General features: G+C 44.6%; 1 protein-coding gene across 1 annotated transcript; it reads left to right on the top strand.

Annotated features, from left to right (window-relative positions):
- The first annotated feature begins 1648 nt into the window (after positions 1–1648).
- On the top strand, positions 1649–6206 carry CCN2 (cellular communication network factor 2). The gene is made up of 5 exons (XM_084827538.1): positions 1649–1966; positions 2132–2351; positions 2822–3079; positions 3388–3599; positions 4834–6206. The coding sequence occupies exons 1-5, from the start codon at positions 1904–1906 to the stop codon at positions 5128–5130; spliced, it is 1050 nt and encodes a 349-aa protein (XP_084683664.1). The 5' UTR covers positions 1649–1903; the 3' UTR covers positions 5131–6206.
- Positions 6207–21948: the final 15742 nt, after the last annotated feature.

Genomic DNA, 21948 nt, shown 5'->3' with positions numbered 1-21948 from the left:
TTGATATTTCTAGTGCCTTGTGTCTTCTTGTGTCGATAAGAAAAAGAAATTCCCAGGCTGGTTCCTAGCAACCATCCTCGCAACCTCCTCCCCTTCCCCCACTTGAACTCTCCGCTTGTCAACTAACACATTCTTACCTGTTTCTCTGGAAGTATTAAATATTCTGATTCTCTGAGAAACAGGAAGGGCCTCATCCACATCCATTAAACCAAATATAGTGTTGTTTGCCATTCACTTCTCATGGAATACAGCCAGTGGCTCTCAATCCCCAACCCATTTACTCCAGAATAGTCACTGGAGTTAATGGGCCTGTTCCAGAGTTGGTTGCAGACAATGCGGCCAATCTGCCAAGTGGTGCTGATGCTCTACATCCATTCATTCCAGTCATGCTTCACTGTTTGCACTGTGCTTGGTGGATATCACAGGACTGAGAACATCCAGAGAAAGAAACATATTGAAATTGTTCGGTGTTTCAGCATGCATTAAGTTTACATTCCCATTATAAGCATTCCCCATTAATGCCAATGGAAGAAGCAGCCACCTCCATCTGTATTCCTTTTATGCACATGGATCTTCTCCATCCATTGCAATAAATGGGGCAAGCCCCACCAGGCACACAAAAATCTGTGAATATGGGGCTCTTATAGGGGCAATTACCTTGTAGAACAAGAATATAGAACAATGTAGGATAGAATATAGTGCTGCCTCCACACAAGGATTTCATTGGCTTCTTGGAATTTTGTTATCATGTAGGAGAGTTGAATCTTCAGCTTAAGTTGTATAATTTAAGGTTTTAATGTATGAATGTGCATTTGTTGGGGGAGGGGGGACATGTTGTATAGAACCTGGACCATTGTGGAAAAACCTGACTGAGAACAAAACAAAAAATCAATAGTTTGCCTAGGAGTGGAGACGATTTGTTCATTTGCTTCACCATTCATTTGTTTCACATTTTTCCATTAAGCTGGAAGGGAATCCCAACTTCACAACACATTTACAAGCACTTTCTTTTGAGTTCTGTGAGCTTCAAGGGGGAATTCCCGGCTTTTGTTATATCCCTCCCCAAAGGCTGTTGATCGTTCAAATGTAATTTTTTATTTATCTTCCTTTTCTTTTTTAAAATCATAATACTTTTCAATATTTTTTTTCTCACTGCTTTCTCTTTTGGTCGTGAAGCATCTTTAAATGTGATTTATGTAATTTGGATGAAAGATAGACACACACACAGAGAGAGAGAGAGAGAGAGAGAGAGAGAGGCCGAATTTTTGTGGAATCCTGGTCGAGTCCTTTGAAAAGGGGAGAGAAAATGTGTGTATTCCAAAGGAGACGTATTTTTAAGTCCTATAAATCAGGCTTGTGGTGGGAAGAATTCTAGGCTGGAAGCTGGAGAAAACTCACCCCCCCCCTTCTTTTTTTTTACTGGTGAAAATACAGCGCCTTTTTTGTGCGCTGAAGTGCGCCAGCTTTTTCAGACAGCAGGAATGCGGAGTGTCAAGGGGTCAGGATCAATCCGGTGTGAGTTGATGAGGCAGGAAGGTGGAGAGGAATGTCAGGAATGTCGCTGTTTGTGTAGGACTCCATTCAGCCGATTGGCGAGTCCTGGGCGCCCGGAGTGTATAAAAGCAGCCGGGCCGCCTGCTTGAGACTCATACCGACGATCGCTCTGCTTCCAGGACAGAGAGAGACAGAGAAGCGGAGGGAAAGTGAGAGGCTGCTCTTGAGAGAGGGACACGCTTTTCAAGAGGCTGCGAAGCGACGCCGATCGGACAGGAGCGGCCCTCGCCAGCCAGCGAGATTTTTAAAAAGTGACTGCAACCCGCCCGGACCAGGAGATCCCCTCGCTCCCAGCAGCTCCGCACAGCTCGTCGCAAGCGTCGCCCGCTCTGAACCGCAGCGCCCGAGCATGCTCGCCAGGATGGGGCTCGGCAGCTTCGCCTTGGCGTTCCTCCTCGCCCTCCGTAGCCCGGTAAGCGCCTCCTCCTTCCCCGCCACGGTCGCCCAGCGAGCCTGGCTTCCTGGGAAGCGGGTGGTGGGCGGCAGCAGGGCTGGCTTTTCGCCGCGGCTTCCACTCTTTCTCCGTCGCCTCGCCGGATCCTGACCCGCCGTCTCCGCCCCCTCCTCTCCTCCCCAGGGGGTGTCCGGCCAGGACTGCAGCGGCCAGTGCCAGTGCGCCTCGGCGCCCCCGCGGTGCCCGCCCGGGGTCAGCCTGGTGCCGGACGGCTGCGGATGCTGCCGGGTGTGCGCCAAGCAGCTGGGCGAGCTGTGCACCGAGCGGGACCCCTGCGATCCTCACAAGGGGCTCTTCTGCGACTTCGGCTCCCCGGTCAACCGCAAGATCGGCGTGTGCGCCGGTGAGTACCGCGGCCTCGGCCGGAGCGGGGCGCTTTGGGCCGGCTTGCCGCCTCTGGGGGCAGCAGCCGCCGCAGCGTTCGGGGCAGGGCGGAGGCGCCTTCCGTGCAGTGCCCTGAGAAGAAGGGCCAGCGGTGGGGGCCGGGGGCTCCGATGTCAGGGGGCCCGGGAATCCGTTCTGGGTTCCAGTCAGAACTCTAAAGGAGCGACCCAAGGTGCTGAACCCGTTTTGGGGACAGGGTTTGGCACCTCGGATAGTCCCTCTGAAGGAGTTTTCTGACTGCAACCCAGCGCGGATTCCCAGCCCCCCCGGCTTCAGAGCCACCAGCCTCCGCTGCTTTAGGGATGCAGGGCACATCCCGCCCCTTCTCTCCCGGAAGCCTGAAGGAGTCCTTGGGCTCAGGAGCTGGGTCTGCAAGGCCTCCAGGGCTTCCGAGCGCTGACGAGCGGATTCTCTCTTCTCTGTGTGCAGCAAAGGATGGTGCCCCGTGTGTGTTCGGAGGCATGGTGTACCGGAGCGGAGAGTCCTTCCAGAGCAGCTGCAAGTACCAGTGCACTTGCCTGGATGGGGCCGTGGGCTGCGTGCCCCTCTGCGGCATGGATGTCCGGCTGCCCAGTCCTGACTGCCCTTACCCACGGAGAGTGAAGCTCCCAGGGAAATGCTGCGAGGAGTGGGTCTGCGATGAGCCCAGGGACAAAGAACAGACCGCAGTCGGACCTGCGCTTGCTGGTGAGCTGGGAGCTTCCTTTCTGTTCCATGTTCATGTTCTAGCTTGAACCGTACAGAGCCACCTCCCCCAGCTCGGCACCCTCCAGATGTGCTGGACTACAAGCCCCCGGGGAGGTTGTGGGACTTGTAGTACAGCCAGAACATCTGGAGGGCACCAGGCTGGGGGAGGCTGTTCCAGAGCATTTTCTGGTACAGGTTGCTGTGACCTGCATGCATTCCTACAGCAATAATATTAATGGATTCTGTATAATCTGCATGAAGCTCCTCGTGCTAGAATCTAATCCTTTTATTTTCACTATGCTTTTCAGCTTACCGACTGGAAGATACCTACGGGCCTGATCCATCCATGATGCGCGCCAACTGTCTGGTCCAGACCACGGAATGGAGTGCTTGCTCGAAGACGTGTGGAATGGGCATCTCCACCAGAGTTACCAATGACAATGCCCACTGCAGACTGGAGAAGCAAAGCCGACTTTGCATGGTGAGACCATGTGAAGCAGACCTGGAGGAGAGCATCAAGGTAAATAGCTGTCCACTGCTCTTTAGCAGTCACTCCTACAAAGGTGTTTCATAGCAGCCCTGTCTTGGAAAAACTCTAAAGCAAATGGATTTTCAACCAAATGCACATATAGTACAAGTGGGGTGTGCAACAACAAAAAGTTGCACTGTCAAGTGCTCCTGTTGAGGACCCTCCATTCCATTCCCTGTCCCAGCCAGTCTTCTGTCCCCGCCACCCATCAACAGGCAGGCAGCATTCTGTGGCCACTGAGTGTGCTCAGTCCACATTGGGTCCTTGGAGTCTTCTTCCGTTAGGGCAGCCTTCCCCAACCTGGTTCCCATCTTATGTTTTGAACCACAAGTCCCAGCATTCCTGACCACTGGCTTTTGACTGGGTTTTGAACACCAAACAGCTGGAAAGGACCAGGTTCAGGAAGGCTGTGAGGGGCCATATCTCAGTGGTTGAGTCCCTGCTTTGCATAGAGATGGTCCCAGGCTCAATCCTCCACATCTCCAGGGAGGGCTGGAAAAATTCCCTGGAGCACTGCTGCCAGTCAGTGTTGACATTATTGGGCTAGATGGACCAATGATCTGATTCAATATAAAACAGCTTCCCATGTTCCTAAGGCTGCCTTAGGTGTGTGTGTGTTTTCCTTAATATTTTTGTGCACTTTTGCAAATCTGTTCTAAAAAAGGATAGCACAAAATTGACTTTACTTTAAATGAATATGAAAAAAAAACCCTTCAAGGTACCAAACATGAGCAATTTGATACAAGCAGATTCACATGGATAAAAATCTCACTGAAGAGAACGGGGTTTTGAAGTAACAGGGACAAGCCAGCCAAAGCTAAGCACGGTAAAACTACAATCCTGTACATATCTACTCAGATGTAAGCCCACTGAGTTCAATGGGACTTACTTCCCAATAAGTTGATATAGGATTGCAGCCTAGTCTCATTTACTTCATTGAGCATATTCTTAACTCTACCAATAGAATAAACAAGTGCTTAACCTTAGTTGGATTATACCCAGTGGGATAGATCCAGATGAAGTCAGCTGAACTTGATACCAATGGGACAAGTTATTCATGACTTAATTGATTCCAATGAGACTTAACTAATTGTGTCTGGAACCAACCCAATGTATTTATGATTGGAGAGTAAGAAAACTTCTATGCTGGAAATAAAGTCAAGGTATTGGATATTTTGACTATCTGATATGTAATTATATGAATTCTCTCTTCCTTTCTCAACAGAAGGGCAAAAAGTGCATTCGTACTCCCAAGATCTCTAAGCCTATTAAATTTGAGCTGTCTGGCTGCACCAGCATGAAGATGTATCGAGCCAAGTTCTGTGGTGTCTGCACTGATGGGCGTTGCTGCACCCCACACAGAACAGCCACCCTCCCTGTGGAATTCAAGTGCCCTGATGGGGAGGTCATGAAGAAGAGGATGATGTTTATCAAGACCTGTGCATGCCACTACAACTGCCCTGGAGACAATGACATCTTTGAGTCAGTGAACTACAGGAAGATGTATGGAGACATGGCATAAAGCCCAACGAGAGACTTTGAAACCTGACTGTCAACTTGAACTGATAATTGCATCTCATTTTGTAAAACATGATTCAATAGCACAAGGTATTTAAATGTCTTTTTTAAAAAAACAAACAACAAACTCTTCCATGCAATGTAAGACAAAATTGTCTCCTGACCCCAAACATTGGTTTGAAGGAAAAATAAATAATAAGATGGACAGTGAGGAACGACAGCCAAGTTGTGCCTCAGAATAGCGTATAGGGGTGTTGATATATAGGGATTACTTAAGGGGACACATGCAGTCTTCAGCAGCATTTTCATGGTGTGGTAGCATGTGTCCCACCTAATAGTGCAATCGAAAAGGACCCTTAGCAAGGTTACTGACACTGGTTTTCGTGACAGTAACAGCTGGACTGGAAAATCTCACCCAGCTAGGTGCTAAGACATTGTGTTCTCTAAGAATGGCAATATTTCTGCTTTGATGTTCTGATTCAGATGGTTTGTTCAAAATGAATTGGAACTAGACTGGACAGCTTGTGGCAATTAATTTGCCTGTCACAAGCTAGATTTTTTAATATTGTATTACAATACTGTAATATTGTAAATACTGTGTGTGTATGTGTGTGTGTGTGTGTGTGTATATATATATATATATTGTACAGTTATCTAAGTTAATTTAAAGTTTTGTTGCCTCTTTTTGTTAATGCTTTGATACATCAGTGTTAGCATCTTTTTTTTTTTAATGATTCAAGGCTTGTCTGAACCAATGCATTCATTCAACGCATGAAATAGATTCTCTAATGGCAGTTCTGTTCAGTTAGTTAGAGGGGAGCAGTGAACTGAATTGATGCTTTGCTGAAGAAGATGCACCAATAACCTTTCAAAGCATTTCATCAAATCAAGGGCAAGGAGGGGGGAAATATGGTTCTCTCTGCCTTGATGAACAAGGCCTGAAGTAAAGTAAATGGCTCATTTGTAGCTGACCAATCTTTCCACCTGGAAACAGTTTGTTACCTGTTGAGAAGTGTGACCAAAAGTTACTTATTTGCACCTTTCTAGTTGAAAAATAAAGTATTTTATTTTTTATATAAACTGACTTGTGATTCTCTTGATTTGTGTTGGGTCTAGCAGTTACTAGGAATGGCATCTGTCTATTTTCACTTCACTGTATTCCAGCCAGTGCTTCAATGGCTAGTATTCCTTGATGCAAGGATATAACTACCAAAGCAGCCTAGGGCAAAAATAGTTCTGCATGCTTGAATGACTGGGTCTCTTGAGCAGGAGAACTTCCTGGTAGCAGGGCTGGCGTCAAGGGTAGGTATGGTCAGCACCTGCTGAGGGCCCACACCCCAGCAGGGCCCCACTGACAAGACCCCCTGGACTTGCTCCTCCTCTTCACCATTGCAGCCTGCTTGTTCTTCTGCCTCTCACTCTGGCTCAGATAATGGTGGTGGTGAGAAAGAGGAGCAGGAGATGTCACTGCCCACTTGCTCACCGGCTCCCTGCCTGTCAAGCAAGCAAGTGGTGTCAATGATGAGAAAGAGGAGGCGGTGCAATAGCAGCTGGTGACAATGTTGGTGAGAAGGTAGGGAGTAGGCACATTGAGGGTTTCTTGCCCCAAGGCCTTCAAAAACCTGGAGCTGGCATTGCCTGGCGTAGCCTCGTTTCCCATGCAAGCCTGCAATAACAATATTGCATAGCCTGATGTTGAACATCAGTGTCAGCTAGCAATATTGCTGAAAATCTAAACAATGAAATCTTGAGTTCTTGAATGCAAAGCTACAGAGAACATTATATCAATCCTGTTCTTTTAAAAAACAACAGCAACAACAACTCATTATCCTGAACAAATCCATCCAGGGATAAAATTCATTAGCCACATGTTACCAGATCCTGCTTTCTATGGGCACTGTCTGCGATGAGTGCTTTAAAACTTCAGTCTAGGAAGGATCATAAAGAATAAATGTCGAACTTGGATTTAATTCAGTGGTAGGTCTTGGATGTAAACTAATATGCAGTGCAATCCTATGCATGTTTTCTTAGAATTAACCCATCCACCCTGCTCCTTCCCCTGTGTTCAGTCATAGGAATTCAGCCTTAGGGAGCAATATGCCTCATGTGGACACTGGCTGGTCAGGATTACACCCTCGGTTTCACTGTAGTGAAACTCCTATGTTCAGATTCAAGCCAGGGGAGTCCCATAAAAGACAGTTCTCCTGAGTCAGGAATTTCCACCACACTGTCCTCCTCCACACAAGGGTTTCCCCATTCAAATGCTTGTGTGTTTGTACTCTACAGCACGCACAGTGTTCAATTTGGACAGCAGGGTTTAATTGGCTTAAATCTAAGTGATTGAACTGTGGGGACCACAGCTTTCTCTCTTCACGGAGCAGAAAACATGACCTATTAATAGGAAACAACTGTAAACTGGTGGCCCTCTGGTCTAGAATCCAGTTAAGTCAGTGTACTTGGATTTAAGCCAATTTAGGCTGCAATTCTATACACACTTACCTGGGAGTAAGCCCCTCTGAACTCATTGGGGCTTACTTCTGGTAATTGTGGATTGTGCTTTTACTCGCATTTATTTTGATAGATGTAAGTTGGTATCAATCCAAGAGTTCTGGTTTAATTGGGTTGTGGGATGGCTAAGAATTAGAAATATTGCTATATGTTGTTGTTTTCAAACATGAAGGTTATAGCCATACACAATTCTTTCCAGGGAGATATGTCTAGTGCGGTTTTCACTCTGGCCTTAAGCCAGGGGTGGGCAACTTGTGGACCTCCAGATGTTTTGGCATACAACTCCTATCAGCCCTAGCCAGCATAACCAATGGTGAAGGTCCATGGGAGTTGTTGGCCAAAACATCTGGAGGACCACAAGTCGCCCACCCTTGCCTTCGGAGAACATGCTAGCTGAGATGGCCATGGGCTGAGGACGTACTGTGTCTTGATGGCGCCCTCATTTTGCATAATATGAATAGGTGAAAAATTGCTTTTTAGAAGAATTTAACAAGATTTGCATATTTCTTCATATTGGGTAAGAAAGAACTTGACGTTGGGGGAAAAAACTGTCAGGGGAAGCAAAAGTGACAGAGTCATCCACCCAGGTCCAGGGCTTTGGGTGCTTTGCTCTTTAAAGTCTGGATTTGAATCCCTGATTCAGCCATGTCTGTGGTGCTGAATTAGGGTTACCAAGGCCACTTTTTTTTCTGACAGGCTCCTTAGCTTTACCAGCTATATGACAAGCAGGTATGACATGGTTCTCTCTATGCTGGGAATAGCTGTGCTTATTGAATTTGGCTAGTGCAGAGAGGTAAGAATTCAGTTTCGGTTTATTTACTGTTATAAGACTTTACCAAAATTTACACATTTCTTCATATTCAGGACAGAAAGAACTTGAGATTTTAGAAGTCTGAGTGCAGGAGAAAGCAGAACTAACAGATTCTTCCACCCCTCTCAAAAAAAGGGGTGCCAAAATATACATAGCATATTAGCTTCTGCTCCCCAGTAGTATTTGTGTCAGATTTTGATATAGCCATTAATTTTCAAGGGGAAAGGTCAGACATACATATTGTAAGTCAGCTAGGATTGCTAGCTGCTCTACTGCTCTGCTCCCTGTCCCTTGACAATTGCAACTACTTGAAAGATAAATAGACTGTACAAGGACAATTCACAGACCATTGGTAATGGTGAAAATCCCATCCCTACAGCGGATGTGGATCAGTTAGCATACACAGGGAGGAACTGCATCCCACTAAAGAAGCATTGAAGAAACACTTTAGGAATCCAGAGAGGGCATCTTTCAGAGAGCTACTGCTAGGTGAGACAGGAAATAGGAAGAAAGTGATGCCAGAAGTCAATGGCTGTAGTCATTGCTAAACTGCTAAATCTTCAGTCCTTCAACTGGATTAATTTTCAGGTCTGATGTTTACAATATCATGGTTAAATTAAATGGTGCAGGGCATGTCTACATAGAAAGTGCCCATAATTTTAAAGGAAGGAAGTATCTTATTACTCCCAGCTAAAAATAACAATATTGTCATCACCTGCAGACTGTAGGGCTTACATTGGCCCTATAATTATTTCCATCTGCAGTGCAGTGCAGATAGCTGACAATCTCTGTGGGCTTCTATGCGGCTTGAAGGGATCAGATGTGATCTACAAATGCATCCAGATCTCATGAAAAGCCCCAAAGGGTTATGCCCTTTCTCTCCATGCTCCCATAAAGATTTTAAACAAACACAGTTCTTTCTAAATGCCAAAGTAATTACACCACTGAAGAGATACATGCATATTGATCGAACTATAGACATAGTTAAGAGTGCACTGGAAATTTGATGAAAATTACTTTTACTGAAGAAGGAAGAGGAGGAGGAGGAGGAAATTTTTTTGCAAAGTTGGTAAAAAAAATCAATATCAAATATTGAATTGATATAGGCAATCAGATCCTTAATTCCAAACTATGCTGCAGCAATTGGCAAACAGGGAGAATCAGACTGATCAAAATAACCTGACACTTTGCATGAACATTGGGCCATTTGCCAGATCAGCAAGCAGGATCTGATCTACAGGACCCTTGGGTAATTATTCACCATACTTTGCTGTAGAAGTTGTTTTTAAAAAACATACTTTCTTTAAAACATATACATCAGTCTTCAAGAATCACAATCAGCGTGTTAATTCATAGGGAGGCTTGTAAGAATAGTTACACTTAATAGGAAAATGTTCCATAAGAACAGTTTAATTTACAGCCATAATTTTGATTCATGGCACCACACTTAAAAATGTCTGAATCAAATGAATTAAAGCAACAACAAAAATACAGCTGTTTCAATAATACCCTTGAACAGACAGACAGATTGTTATCACCATCTTGTCTGTCTTCGTTACCTTGTTTAAGGGGTGATCCCAACATTACTTTGCTCTACTGCTGTCTTTACAGTTCTGATAAGAAAGAAAGGACAAAATGGTCCTCCAGGGTGTGTACATCAGGCTTGTGCCTGGCCACTTGACATTACAAAGACATGGATCCTCGGCCATTTACTTCCTGAATAGCAGGGATGCAATACCTCTTTCAGCCAAGGGCCAAATTTTATTTCAGAGAAGCTTTTGAGGGCCACATTTCAGTGGTGGGTGGGACCAAAGACAAAAGGGTCTTTTTTGGGCCCCCAAATGCCCAAAATATTGTAGCTCAAAGCTCTTACTGCCAATCACTAAGCCTTAGAAGAGGTGTTTCAGCTTTTTAGAATGGGGGAAAAATCTGCACAAACCAACAATTGGTGGTTGGGGAAAGGGGGTGGGGCCAGGAGAATGGGGTGGGGCCAATTGGGGAAACTGGAGGGCTGGATTTGGACTCCCAGAGGGCTGGATTTGATCCCTGGGTCTGAGATTCTGCATCCCTTCTGAATAGGAGCACATAAGCCAGAATCTGTGCCAAGCTTACTTGCACAAAGAAACTTTCAGATTTCCAAAATTCACCTTGGATTAGCCCAAAGCAACAAGAGTTTGATGCCTCGTCAGTTCACCCATCATGTCCCCACTGTTCAGATTGCAAACAGTTAAATATGATACATATTTGCCTGTGTTCTGCTCCAGAACAAACTTCCCCTCACATCTGTCTCCCCCATTGCCACTTTGACTCATGTCTACCATGTGTTTTGTTCTCATAAAACAGCATGGATTGGCCCTATATTGAGACAATCTAGAGATTACTAAGCATAGTTCAATGAATAACTCACTGAAATAATCTTTTAACCACATAGATACATAGCAATTATAATGACATAATCCATTTGATCCTAGCATAACTGTTCTATTGCACAGGAAATATTTGTCCTACCGAAAACCCAAAGAAAACATGTGTTTTATTTATCACTTGTGTTCCTGCCCCCTATTTTTTTTTCCTCCAAGAGCTCAGGGCTATATACATGAGGTTATCCCATTTTCCAGTTCATAACCTTGAGAATAGGTCAAGCTGAGAGATTATGAATTCCCAATTCCCCATTTCCTTATTAATGTTTTTATTTAAAACATTTTTAAAGATGCAATCCTCTGGTCCTGGGGTGGGGGCATCCCAGGGACCATAAGAATTTTTGGATATCCTTCTCTGAAGGTACCCTTAATGTGGCTACAGAAAGATCTACAGCCAGTGCTTCTTGGATGCCAGAGAAGGCAAAAAGGAGGCATGCAAGGCCGGCCCTACCATTGGGCAGAGTGAGGCAGCCACCTCAAGTGCCAGATGCTAGAGGGGCCAGGGAATTGCAGTGAGGTGTTGGAGAACAGAGCTGCATCTCTTAAGCTAACCTGCTGCCCTCAAGTGTGATAGAGGCCATTGTCCCATTGCCAGTGTTGAAGTTAGATTCAACTGCCGGTCCAGACACCTTTTGTACATGGTATGGGGTGGGGTGGGCTTTTCCTTCACCTCAGGCACCAAAATGTCTTGGGCCAGCTCTGTGTGTTGGGGCCAAATCAGGAGAGGCTCTGTATCTCAGGGATCCAAAGCCCTCTCACTTCTTACACTACCCTTATAAAGGGGCAAATACTATGCCAACCCTGGAGTTGACATACTTTATTTCCCCCCCATTGAGAGCAATGGGAGGGGAAAGGTTTAAAAACAACAGATGTAAAGGGGTGGAGAAAAAACTGCACTCCCCCCCTCCATTTCTCACTCCCCTTCCCCCATTAGGATTACTCTGTAAACCATCCTTCCTTATAGATACAAAGGTGGGGTACAAGTATAATACAGAATATAATAAAGCCATTAAACCACATCACCATAAACAAAGAAAGCTGCAGATACAACAGAGCAGACCAAATCAACCAATTAAAATACCTGGATAAACAAAAACGTTTTGAGCTGGTGCTGAAACAATTGCAGTGTTGGTGCCAGCCACACCTTCATGGTGTGAGCATTCCATAGACTGGACACCACAACCAAGAAGTCCCTACCCAAAGTAGGGTTAGGCATTCCCCCACTAGCCAAGGCTGGACAGGTATCTCTAGCTGCATCAAGCAGGGGGTTAGACAAAATGGCCTACAAGACCCCCACCAACTCTACAGTCCTATGATCTGTGATCAAGACTGGTACAAGATCACCCAGTGATGTTGTAGCTGAGGTGGAATTTGTACCCAGATATCTCCAGTTCACGTCCAGTCTCTATCCACTATATCAGGTTGGATCTTTGTCCCTGGCTAGGGGTGACTACCAGAATCATTTATGTGTGGACTGAAGGGGTGGCAAAGAGCATAAATGGGACACCAAAGGGATTTGTTTTTTTTGTTTCACCACTATCTCTGGCCAGCCTGCTCTGGGTAGTTGGCCTCAGACCTAGGGGCTGGAAAGCTGCTTCCCTCCCAGTTAGCTTCATTGGCTCCTGCTTGCTGGACTGGAAGCTGAGAGACCAAAGCAGGAGGCGTTTTTATTAAATACAAAACCACCTGCCAGCTTTTACATTTTGTTATTCATACTCAGACATTAATCTACTGTGATTGTTTGACAGTTAATTTGCTATGATTCATGAAGCTATAGTACTTTTCTGGTCAGATGTCTGGAGTCGCACAAGGGGTGGTGGGAAATATTGTTGGAGAGGTGCCTGCTTCTCCTTGCGACCCCCTCAGAGCCATTCCTGCCTATAACTGTGCCATGCTTTATTGTGCCACAAGCGATCACGTCACTTTCCCTCATTGTTTCAGCTTAGCATTCCATTACAATGCAGATGTGATCTACAGAAATGGGATTGGGGGGCAGGGGAAGTACTGGGTACTAGAGTCCAGTTGTGGTGCTGTCATCTTTGTTGTTGATGAAGTTGATGTTATAACATTCAAAAGACACCAGTTAAGGGATGAATTGTAAATATAATCTGTGACCACATTATGGAACAAATAAGACTTTTGTATAGAATCCAGTTGTTTGACTCATGAAGAACAAGGAGTCATTATGAAAATTGGCTTTTGAGTGCCCTGTCTAGAAAAAGTAAAACCCCAGTTAGGTAATCTGCATTCCTTCTTGTTACTGTAAGTCCTTTACCAAGCACGTAGAGGTGTAAGATGACACTTTAGCTATTCCTATTACTATAGCAAAAGTCATAAAATAAATGGGAGAGCAACATTATTCTTCCCCAGCCTTTTCCAACCTGGTGCCCTCCAGATGTTTTGGACTTCAGCTCCCATCAGCCTTAACCAGCATGGCCAATGGTCGGGAATGCTGGGAGTTGAAGTCCAAATCATCTGGAGGGCATCAGGCTGGGGGAAGCTGTTCTACCCACTGAACATTCAATTAAATGCTGCCTTTCTAATGTTGTGCTTTCAGTACACAATCCTTGCCTTCATTAGAAAAAGGCTTGGGTGTGGCTCTAACTCACGTAGATTGTGTTATGTTTTATGTTCTTAACATATGGAAACAGTTACCAAGACGTCTGTCCAGCCAGTGGGGAAGAAAAAGCAACGTAAGGCTTTGCCCAAAAAATGAAAGCAACCTGAGAACAGAAAGTGTTCAGTTAATATACTCTTTAACTTCATTTTCCATTTCTCCCCCCCCCCGCATTTCCCACATATGCCCATAAATGGAAGTAACCAAAATACCACATTTAAACAGAATTTTCAGCCTGACTTGAACCAGGAAATGCCAAAGATTTCTTAAGAGAACCTGTTCTGCAACCACACCGAGGCTACAGTTGGAAGCATACTTTCTTTCTGACATTGGATTAAGTGAGCCTTACCTTCAAGTAAAGGTGCTTAGGATTTCACTGCCTGGTTTTTTATATCTTCAAAGGTTTGTGCAAATCAAGGAATCGAGTTAAGGACATGCTTATGCAAAAGTAAAATATTACCGATATGAAATTATATATTTAATGGGTCAAAGATAGTTGCCCTGATCTAGTTGGAACATACAGGCCTCTCTGTACATTTACCTAGCTTATTGTGGAGTTGCACATGTTGTAAACAGATGCTGCAGGTATGATTCCTGACTTCTTTCAGCAGCAGGCTTCTGCACATACACGCAGGATATGCTGACATTTTCTCTCCAATGTGTATACTAAGTGTTAAGTTACCTCACAGAGTTGCTGAAATGCTCCTCCTGTGAAGGAAGGGCGGCATAAAATGAATAATAATTTGAAATCAGTACCTAAGAGCTCCTAGGTAATGAGGCCTGAGCATGCTCAGTGAAATGCTGACTGACTGTTGGGAGGGGGGGTGGAAAACTGGAAGGAAGAGAGAGTGGGGTGGAGTGTCCTGGAAGAGGACATAACTGGCTGGCTGGAACCTTGAATAGTCACACTGTAACATTTTGTGGCAGATCCCACTTCTATTTGTGATATTCTCAAATACATTAGCAGAGAGCTGGAAGAAAGGGGGGAAAGAGCTCGTGTTCTAGTTCACACAATGCTGTCAACTAGTTCAAAAGCTGCTGCCACAGGCAACTTTCTTCTTCTTGCTATCCTTGAAAAGACTGCAGCGCTCCACAAGAAAATTCTGAATAATTGGGCCGCACTGCCACCATGTGGCGGAGCCGCAGAGCACTCAGGAACCAGCAGAACTTTTGAAGTTGCTTCTTGACCCCACTGGGCGTTCTCCTCCGGGGTTAAACCGCAGCTTCGCAGGGAGGTCATTTTTCATTGGGACTGCAGTGCGAGGTGGGGGGCATGCTCAGAGTTGTAGGGCTGTTTTCTAGCGCTGGGCTGAATATGTCTTCCTTTTTTTTCCCGACCATTCTCATTCAGTTTGATTGAAAAGAAATTGTTTCTGAAAAGAAATTCAAAGGTGAAGAAAATTTCAGAGAAATTCTCATAGGTTGGGTTCTGGGTGATTGTACTTACCTTACTTAGGAGGTGGCCAAGGACTGGGTGCAAGTGTCCTGTCTTCAGTGTTCACTCATTTCTCTGGGAGCCTGTGGCCTCCTCAGCTTCCCACACTTTAATTAAAGCCCATCATGAGGTAATTCCTCCCACAGGGCTTTTTGGGATCAGGAAGTGCAGGTACTCTGGGAGGCTGTAAAGCAATGGAGAGATGTATAATAGAAAGAAAACACACACACTGCGCTTTTGGCCACCGTCAAATTTTCTCCTCCATTTTTCTGGTCCCCTCCTTCCCTTCCCTCCACCCACAATGCCCCTGAATGACATTTGGTTTGAGGCATGGTGAAGGATGCAAAATGGTGAACAGGCAGCATCACCACTTAAAGTGGCAGCACAAAAAACAACAGCCCTGAAGAAAAAAAAGAAGCTGTGCTACAACCACTGCTAATAGTGAGCTCCACCGCTAAGAAAATGTTTGAGAATTTCTCTTCCCCCTGGAGAAATTCAATGAAACTTCCCTGCCACAAATAGGGTGGAGAATTTTGAGAGCAATTTGTGCATTTTTTTCCCGTGTAAACATTCATAGGATTGTGCCCTTAATTTATTTAAGGTTTTCTTCAGAAGTGTAAGGGTGCAATCCTATGCATGTTTAGAAGAAAAAAAAGTCCTACGATTCCCAGCATGCCCCAGTCAACCATGCTGGCTAGAGCATGCTGGGAGCTATAGGACTTTTTTCTGTCTAAACCTGCATAGGATTGTGTCCTAAGAGAAGTAGAGAAATCAAGCCCAGCTAATAAAAGATGTAAATGCATTTACAGATAACCTGTGTGGAATGAATATGGTTTATATGAAATGGCAATCCCCATTATTTTAGAGTGGCACTGAATTTTACCCAAAGCTGACCTAAACCATAATTTAAGGCGAATATGAGATTCTGCCCCTTCATGGATCACTGCCTTCTTGTGGCGAAGGGGCTTGCTTAACTCAGTGAAGCCATAAGCTATGTTGTGCACAGCCACCCAAGACGGACAGGTCATGGCGGAGAGTTCTGACAAAATGTGGTCCACTGGAGAAGGAAATGGCAACCCACTCCAGTATTCTTGCCAAGAAAACCCCATGGAATGTATCACAAGGCTAAAAGATATGATGCTGGAAGATGAGCCCCTCAGGTCGGAAGGTGTCCAATATACTACTGGGGAAGAGCAGAGGGAATTTCCAAGTAGCGCCAGAAAGAGTGAAGCGGCTGGGCCAAAGCCGAAAAGACACTCAGCTGTGGATGTGGTAGTGAAAAGAAAGTCCAATGCTGCAAAGAACAATATTGTTGAGGAACCTGGAATGTAAGGTCAACGAATCAAGGTAAGCTGAAGGTGGTCCAACATGAGATGGCAAGATTGAACATCGACATCTTGGCAATCAACAAACTAAAATGGACAGGCATGGGCGAATTTAATTCAGGTGACCATTATATCTACTACTGTGGGCAAGAATCCCTTAGAAGAAATGGAGTAGCACTCATGGTCAATAAAAGGGTGGGAAAAGCAGTACTGGGGTACAATCTCAAAAACAATAGAATGATCTCAGTACGAATCCAAGGCAAACCATTCAACATCACAGTAATTCAAGTCTATGCCCCAACCACTGAGGCCGAAGAAGCTGAGGTTGATCGGTTCTATGAAGACCTACAACACCTTCTAGAACTAACACCAAAAAAATATGTCCTTGTCATCATAGGGGATTGGAATGCTAAAGTAGGAAGTCAAGAAATCACCGGAATAACAAGCAAGCATGGCCTTGGTGTACAAAATGAAGCAGGACAAAGGCTAATAGAGTTTTGCCAAGAGAACACGCTGATCATAGGAAACACTCTTTTCCAACAGCACAAGAGGCGACTCTACACATGGACATCACCAGATGGTCAATATCAAAATCAGATTGATTACGTCCTTTGCAGCCAAAGATGGAGAAGCTCTATACAGTCAGTAAAAACAAGACCTGGAGCTGACTGTGGCTCAGATCATGAGCTTGTTGTTGCAAAATTTCAGCTTAAATTGAAGAACATAGGGAAAACCACTAAACCGTTCAGGTATGACCTAAATCATATCCCTTATCAATATACAGTGGAGGTAAGGAATAGATTAAGGGATTAGACCTGATAGACAGAGTGCCTGAGGAACTATGGATGGAGGACCGTAACATTGTTCAGGAGGCAGCAACTCAATCCATCCCAAAGAAAAAGAAATGCAAGAAAGCAAAGTGGCTGTCTGATGAGGCTTTACAAATCACCAACATTCGCTGGATCATGGAGAAAGCAAGAGAATTCCAGAAAAATGTCTATTTTTGCTTGATTGACTATGCTAAAGCCTTTGATGATGTGGATCACAACAAACTCTGGCAAATTTTTAAAGAGATGGGAGTACCAGACCACCTTACCTGTCTCCTGAGAAACCTGTACAAGGGTCAACAAGCAACAGTAAGAACCGGACATGGAACAACCGATTGGTTCAAAATTGGGAAAGGAGTACGACAAGGCTGTATATTGTCACCCTGCTTATTTAACTTATATGCAGGGTACATCATGAGAAACACCGGGTTGGATGAATCACAGGCCAGAATTAAGATTGCCGGGAGAATTATCAACAACCTCAGATACGCAGACAATACCACCCTAATGGCAGAAAGCGAAGAGGATCTAAAGAGCCTCCTGTTGAGGATGAAAGAGGAGAGTGCAAAAGCTGGTTTGAAACTCAACATTAAAACAACTAAGATCATGGCATCTGGCCCCATCACTTCCTGGCATATAGAAGGGGAAGAAATGGAAGCAGTGACAGATTTTACTTTCTTGGGCTCCAAGATCACCACAGACGGTGACTGTAGCCATGAAATTAAAAGACACTTGCTCCTTGGGAGGAAAGCGATGGCAAACCTAGACAGCATAGTAAGAAGCAGAGACATCACCTTGCCAACAAAGGTTCATATAATCAAAGCTATGGTTTTCCCAGTAGTAACGTATGGCTGTGGGAGCTGGACTATAAGGAAGGCTGAGCGCCGAAGAATTGATGCCTTCGAACTGTGGTGCTGGAGAAGGCTGTTACGCGTCCCCTAGACTGCACAGAGGTCAAATCAGTCAATCCTAAAGGAAATCAACCCTGAGTGCTCCTTGGAAGGACAGATACTGAAGCTCAAATATTTTGGCCACCTAATGCGTAGAGAAAACTCACTGATGCTGGGAAAGATTGAAGTCAAAAGGAGAAGGGGACAGCAGAGGATGAGATGGCTAGAAAGCATCACCGATGCAATGAATATGAATTTGAGCACACTCCGGGAGAGAGCGGAGGACAGGAAAGCCTGGCGTGCTATGGTCCATGGGGTCATGAAGAGTCAGACATGACTGAACAACATCAATGAGATTCTGCTTAGGTTAAATATTTGTAGACATTTTGAGGGAAGGTAGAGGGATTTCAAGATTAACAACATATGTTTCTGAGGGTCTCCACTTTCCCATCTCTAACTATAGAGGTTCAGACACCCCTCCCCACCTGTTGAAAGAATTCATGAGGAGAGTGCATGAGGTAGCCCCACCCACTGTAGCTGTGCACTGCAGATGCACCACCCACACTCAGATGCTGTGGGAGTACTCTCCACACATACTGATCTGCATGCATTCCGCTCCTTCATGTGAGGTGGGCCTCTGGTACATAAGGTTTCTCCTCACATGGAGAAGCTCTATGTGTTTACATCAATATACATAGAGAGATGTTTCCCATGCTGAGACAAACACGGCCTTTCCCCGCTTCCTGCTAGACCATGCATCTGACCAAAGGACAAGCCCGGGCATCTGTAGGGGCCAAATTTTGCATTACTCCGCATCTGAGGCCTTGACTCTTCCCCCATAGAACTGAACCTTATGTTCCTTACATGCAGGAAAATCACCTGGAGGACAAATGATCAGGTCATCTCAGGCTGTTGATTCATCAGTATGCATTTCCAATTCCTCTCTGGGAATTGCTCATCCTGCATAGAAATTCCATTCTCTTTTTTTTCTAAATATATTTTTTATTTATTTTATCTTTATAAATGACATATACAATACCAAACATACCAACAACCTGATCAATACTAGAATTTCCCAACAATACAATATTCTGATGAGGACACCATAATAACAAAAAGAGAAGGAAAAAGGAAGAAAGAAAGAAAGAAAGAAAGAAAGAGGAAAAAAGGAAAAGGGAGGAGGAGGAGAAGAAAAAGGAAGAAGATTCTTTCCCCTTCCTCCCCTCCCTCTCCCTCCCCCTTAAAGAATTAAATTTAAACTCCAATACCCCCCAACCTCCGATGCCATTCTGTTTTACAAACTATATCTATAACCTCAACAATCTTACAGTTTAATAAACAACCTTACATTTCAATATCATATCATCAATCTTATATCCAAGAAACAGGTCTACAGTTCATTCCCAGTAGCCTAGATGATGATGATGATTAATAATAATAATAATAATAACAACAACAACAACAACAGAATATAGTGTTATATAATAATAAAACTTAAAATAAACCTTCAACAGTCAGTAATATATTTTATATTTTATACTAGATATATAAGTACTATATATAAGATCCCCTTCATGGATCACTGCCTTGTAGTGGCAAAGGGGCTTGCGTAACTCAGTGAAGCCATAAGCTATGCCGTGCAGGGCCACCCAAGACGGACAGGTCATGGCGGAGAGTTCTGACAAAATGTGGTCCACTGGAGAAGGAAATGGCAACCCACTCCAGTATTCTTGCCAAGAAAACCCCATGGAACGTATCACAAGGCTAAAAGATATGACGCCGGAAGATGAGCCCCTCAGGTCGGAAGGTGTCCAATATGCTACTGGGGAAGAGCAGAGGGAATTTCCAAGTAGCGCCAGAAAGAGTGAAGCGGCTGGGCCAAACCCGAAAGGACGCTCAGCTGTGGATGTGTCTGGTGGTGAAAAGAAAATCCGATGCTGTAAAGAACAATATTGTTTAGGAACCTGGAATGTCAGATGAATGAATCAAGGTAAGCTGGAGGTGGTCAAACATGAGATGGCAAGATTGAACATCGACATCTTGGGAATCAGCGAACTAAAATGGACAGGCATGGGCGAATTTAATTCAGGTGACCATCATATCTACTATTGTGGGCAAGAATCCCTTAGAAGAAATGGAGTAGCACTCATAGTCAACAAAAGGGTGGGAAAAGCAGTACTGGGGTACAATCTTAAAAATGATAGAATGATCTCAGTACGAATCCAAGGCAAACCATTCAACATCACAGTAATTCAAGTCTATGCCCCAACCACTGAGGCCGAAGAAGCTGAGGTTGATCAGTTCTATGAAGACCTACAACACCTTCTAGAACTAACACCAAAAAAAGACGTCCTCTTCATCATAGGGGATTGGAATGCTAAAGTAGGAAGTCAAGAAATCACCAGGATAACAGGCAGGCATGGCCTTGGTGTACAAAATGAAGCAGGACAAAAGCTAATAGAGTTTTGCCAAGAGAACATGCTGATCATAGCAAACACTCTTTTCCAACAGCACAAGAGGCAACTCTACACATGGACATCACCAGATGGTCAATATCGAAATCATATTGATCATGTCCTTTGCAGCCAAAGATGGAGAAGCTCCATACAGTCAGTAAAAACAAGACCTGGAGCTGACTGTGGCTCAGATCATGAGCTGCTTCTTGCAAAATTTCAGCTTAAATTGAAGAACGTCGGGAAAACCACTAAACCGTTCAGGTATGAGCTAAATCATATCCCTTATGAATATACAGTGGAGGTGAGGAATAGATTTCAGGGATTAGACCTGATAGACAGAGTGCCTGAGGAACTATGGACGGAGGTCCGTAACATTGTTCAGGATGCAGCAACGAAATCCATCCCAAAGAAAAAGAAATGCAAGAAAGCCAAGTGGCTGTCTGATGAGGCTTTACAAGTAGCTCACGAAAGAAGGGCAGCGAAAAGCAAGGGAGAAAGGGGAAGATATACCCAACTGAATGCAGAGTTTCAGAGAATAGCAAGGAGAGACAATGCAAAGAAATCGAGGAAAACAACAGAATGGGAAAGACTAGAGATCTCTTCAAGAAAATTGGAGATTTCAAGGGAACGTTTTGTGCAAAGATGGGCATGATAAAGGACAAAGAAGGCAGGGACCTAACAGAAGCAGATGAGATTAAGAAGAGGTGGCAAGAATACACAGAAGAACTATACAGGAAAGATCTGAATGTCCCTGATAGCCATGACAGTGCGGTCACTGAACTTCAGCCGGACATCCTCGAGAGTGAAGTCAAGTGGGCCTTAGGAAGCATTAGTAACAACAAAGCTAGCGGAGATGACAGTATTCCAGCCGAGCTATTTAAAATCCTAAAAGATGATGCTGTTAAAGTGCTGCATTCAATATGCCAACAAATCTGGAACACTCAACAGTGGCCACAAGACTGGAAAAGGTCAGTTTACATTCCAATTCCAAAGAAGGGCAACGCCAAAGAGTGTTCAAACTACCACATCATTGCACTCATTTCACATGCCAGCAAGGTGATGCTCAAAATCCTACAAGCTAGGCTTCAGCAGTATGCGAACCGAGAACTACTGGAAGTACAAGCTGGGTTTAGAAGAGGCCGAGGAACTAGAGATCAAATCGCCAACATTCGCTGCATCATGGAGAAAGCAAGAGAATTCCAGAAAAACGTCTATTTCTGCTTCATTGACTACGCTAAAGCCTTTGATTGTGTGGATCACAACAAACTGTGGCAAATTCTGAAAGTGATGGGAGTACCAGACCACCTTACCTGTCTCCTGAGAAACCTGTACGAGGGTCAAGAAGCAACAGTAAGAACCAGACATGGAACAACCGATTGGTTCAAAATTGGGAAAGGAGTACGACAAGGCTTCATATTGTCACCCTGCTTATTTAACTTATATGCAGAGTACATCATGAGAAATGCCGGGTTGGATGAATCAGAGGTCGGAATTAAGATTGCTGGGAGAATTATCAACAACCTCCGATATGCA

This window comes from Heloderma suspectum, chromosome 1 (assembly GCF_057233095.1).
Source record: "Heloderma suspectum isolate Gila_16-S chromosome 1, 16-S_ref, whole genome shotgun sequence".
Taxonomy (NCBI): Eukaryota; Metazoa; Chordata; class Lepidosauria; order Squamata; family Helodermatidae; genus Heloderma; species Heloderma suspectum.
Note: the sequence above shows the minus strand (reverse complement) of the source record. Positions and strands in the feature narration are given on the sequence as shown.

Bases quoted from the DNA above. Each gene is read 5' to 3' on its own strand.
- CCN2 (XM_084827538.1), top strand. From the start codon at position 1,904: ATGCTCGCCAGGATGGGGCTCGGCAGCTTCGCCTTGGCGTTCCTCCTC. The intron at 2,352-2,821 runs GTGAGTACCGCG...CTCTGTGTGCAG, and splicing joins CAAGATCGGCGTGTGCGCCG to CAAAGGATGGTGCCCCGTGT. The intron at 3,080-3,387 runs GTGAGCTGGGAG...TATGCTTTTCAG, and splicing joins AGTCGGACCTGCGCTTGCTG to CTTACCGACTGGAAGATACC.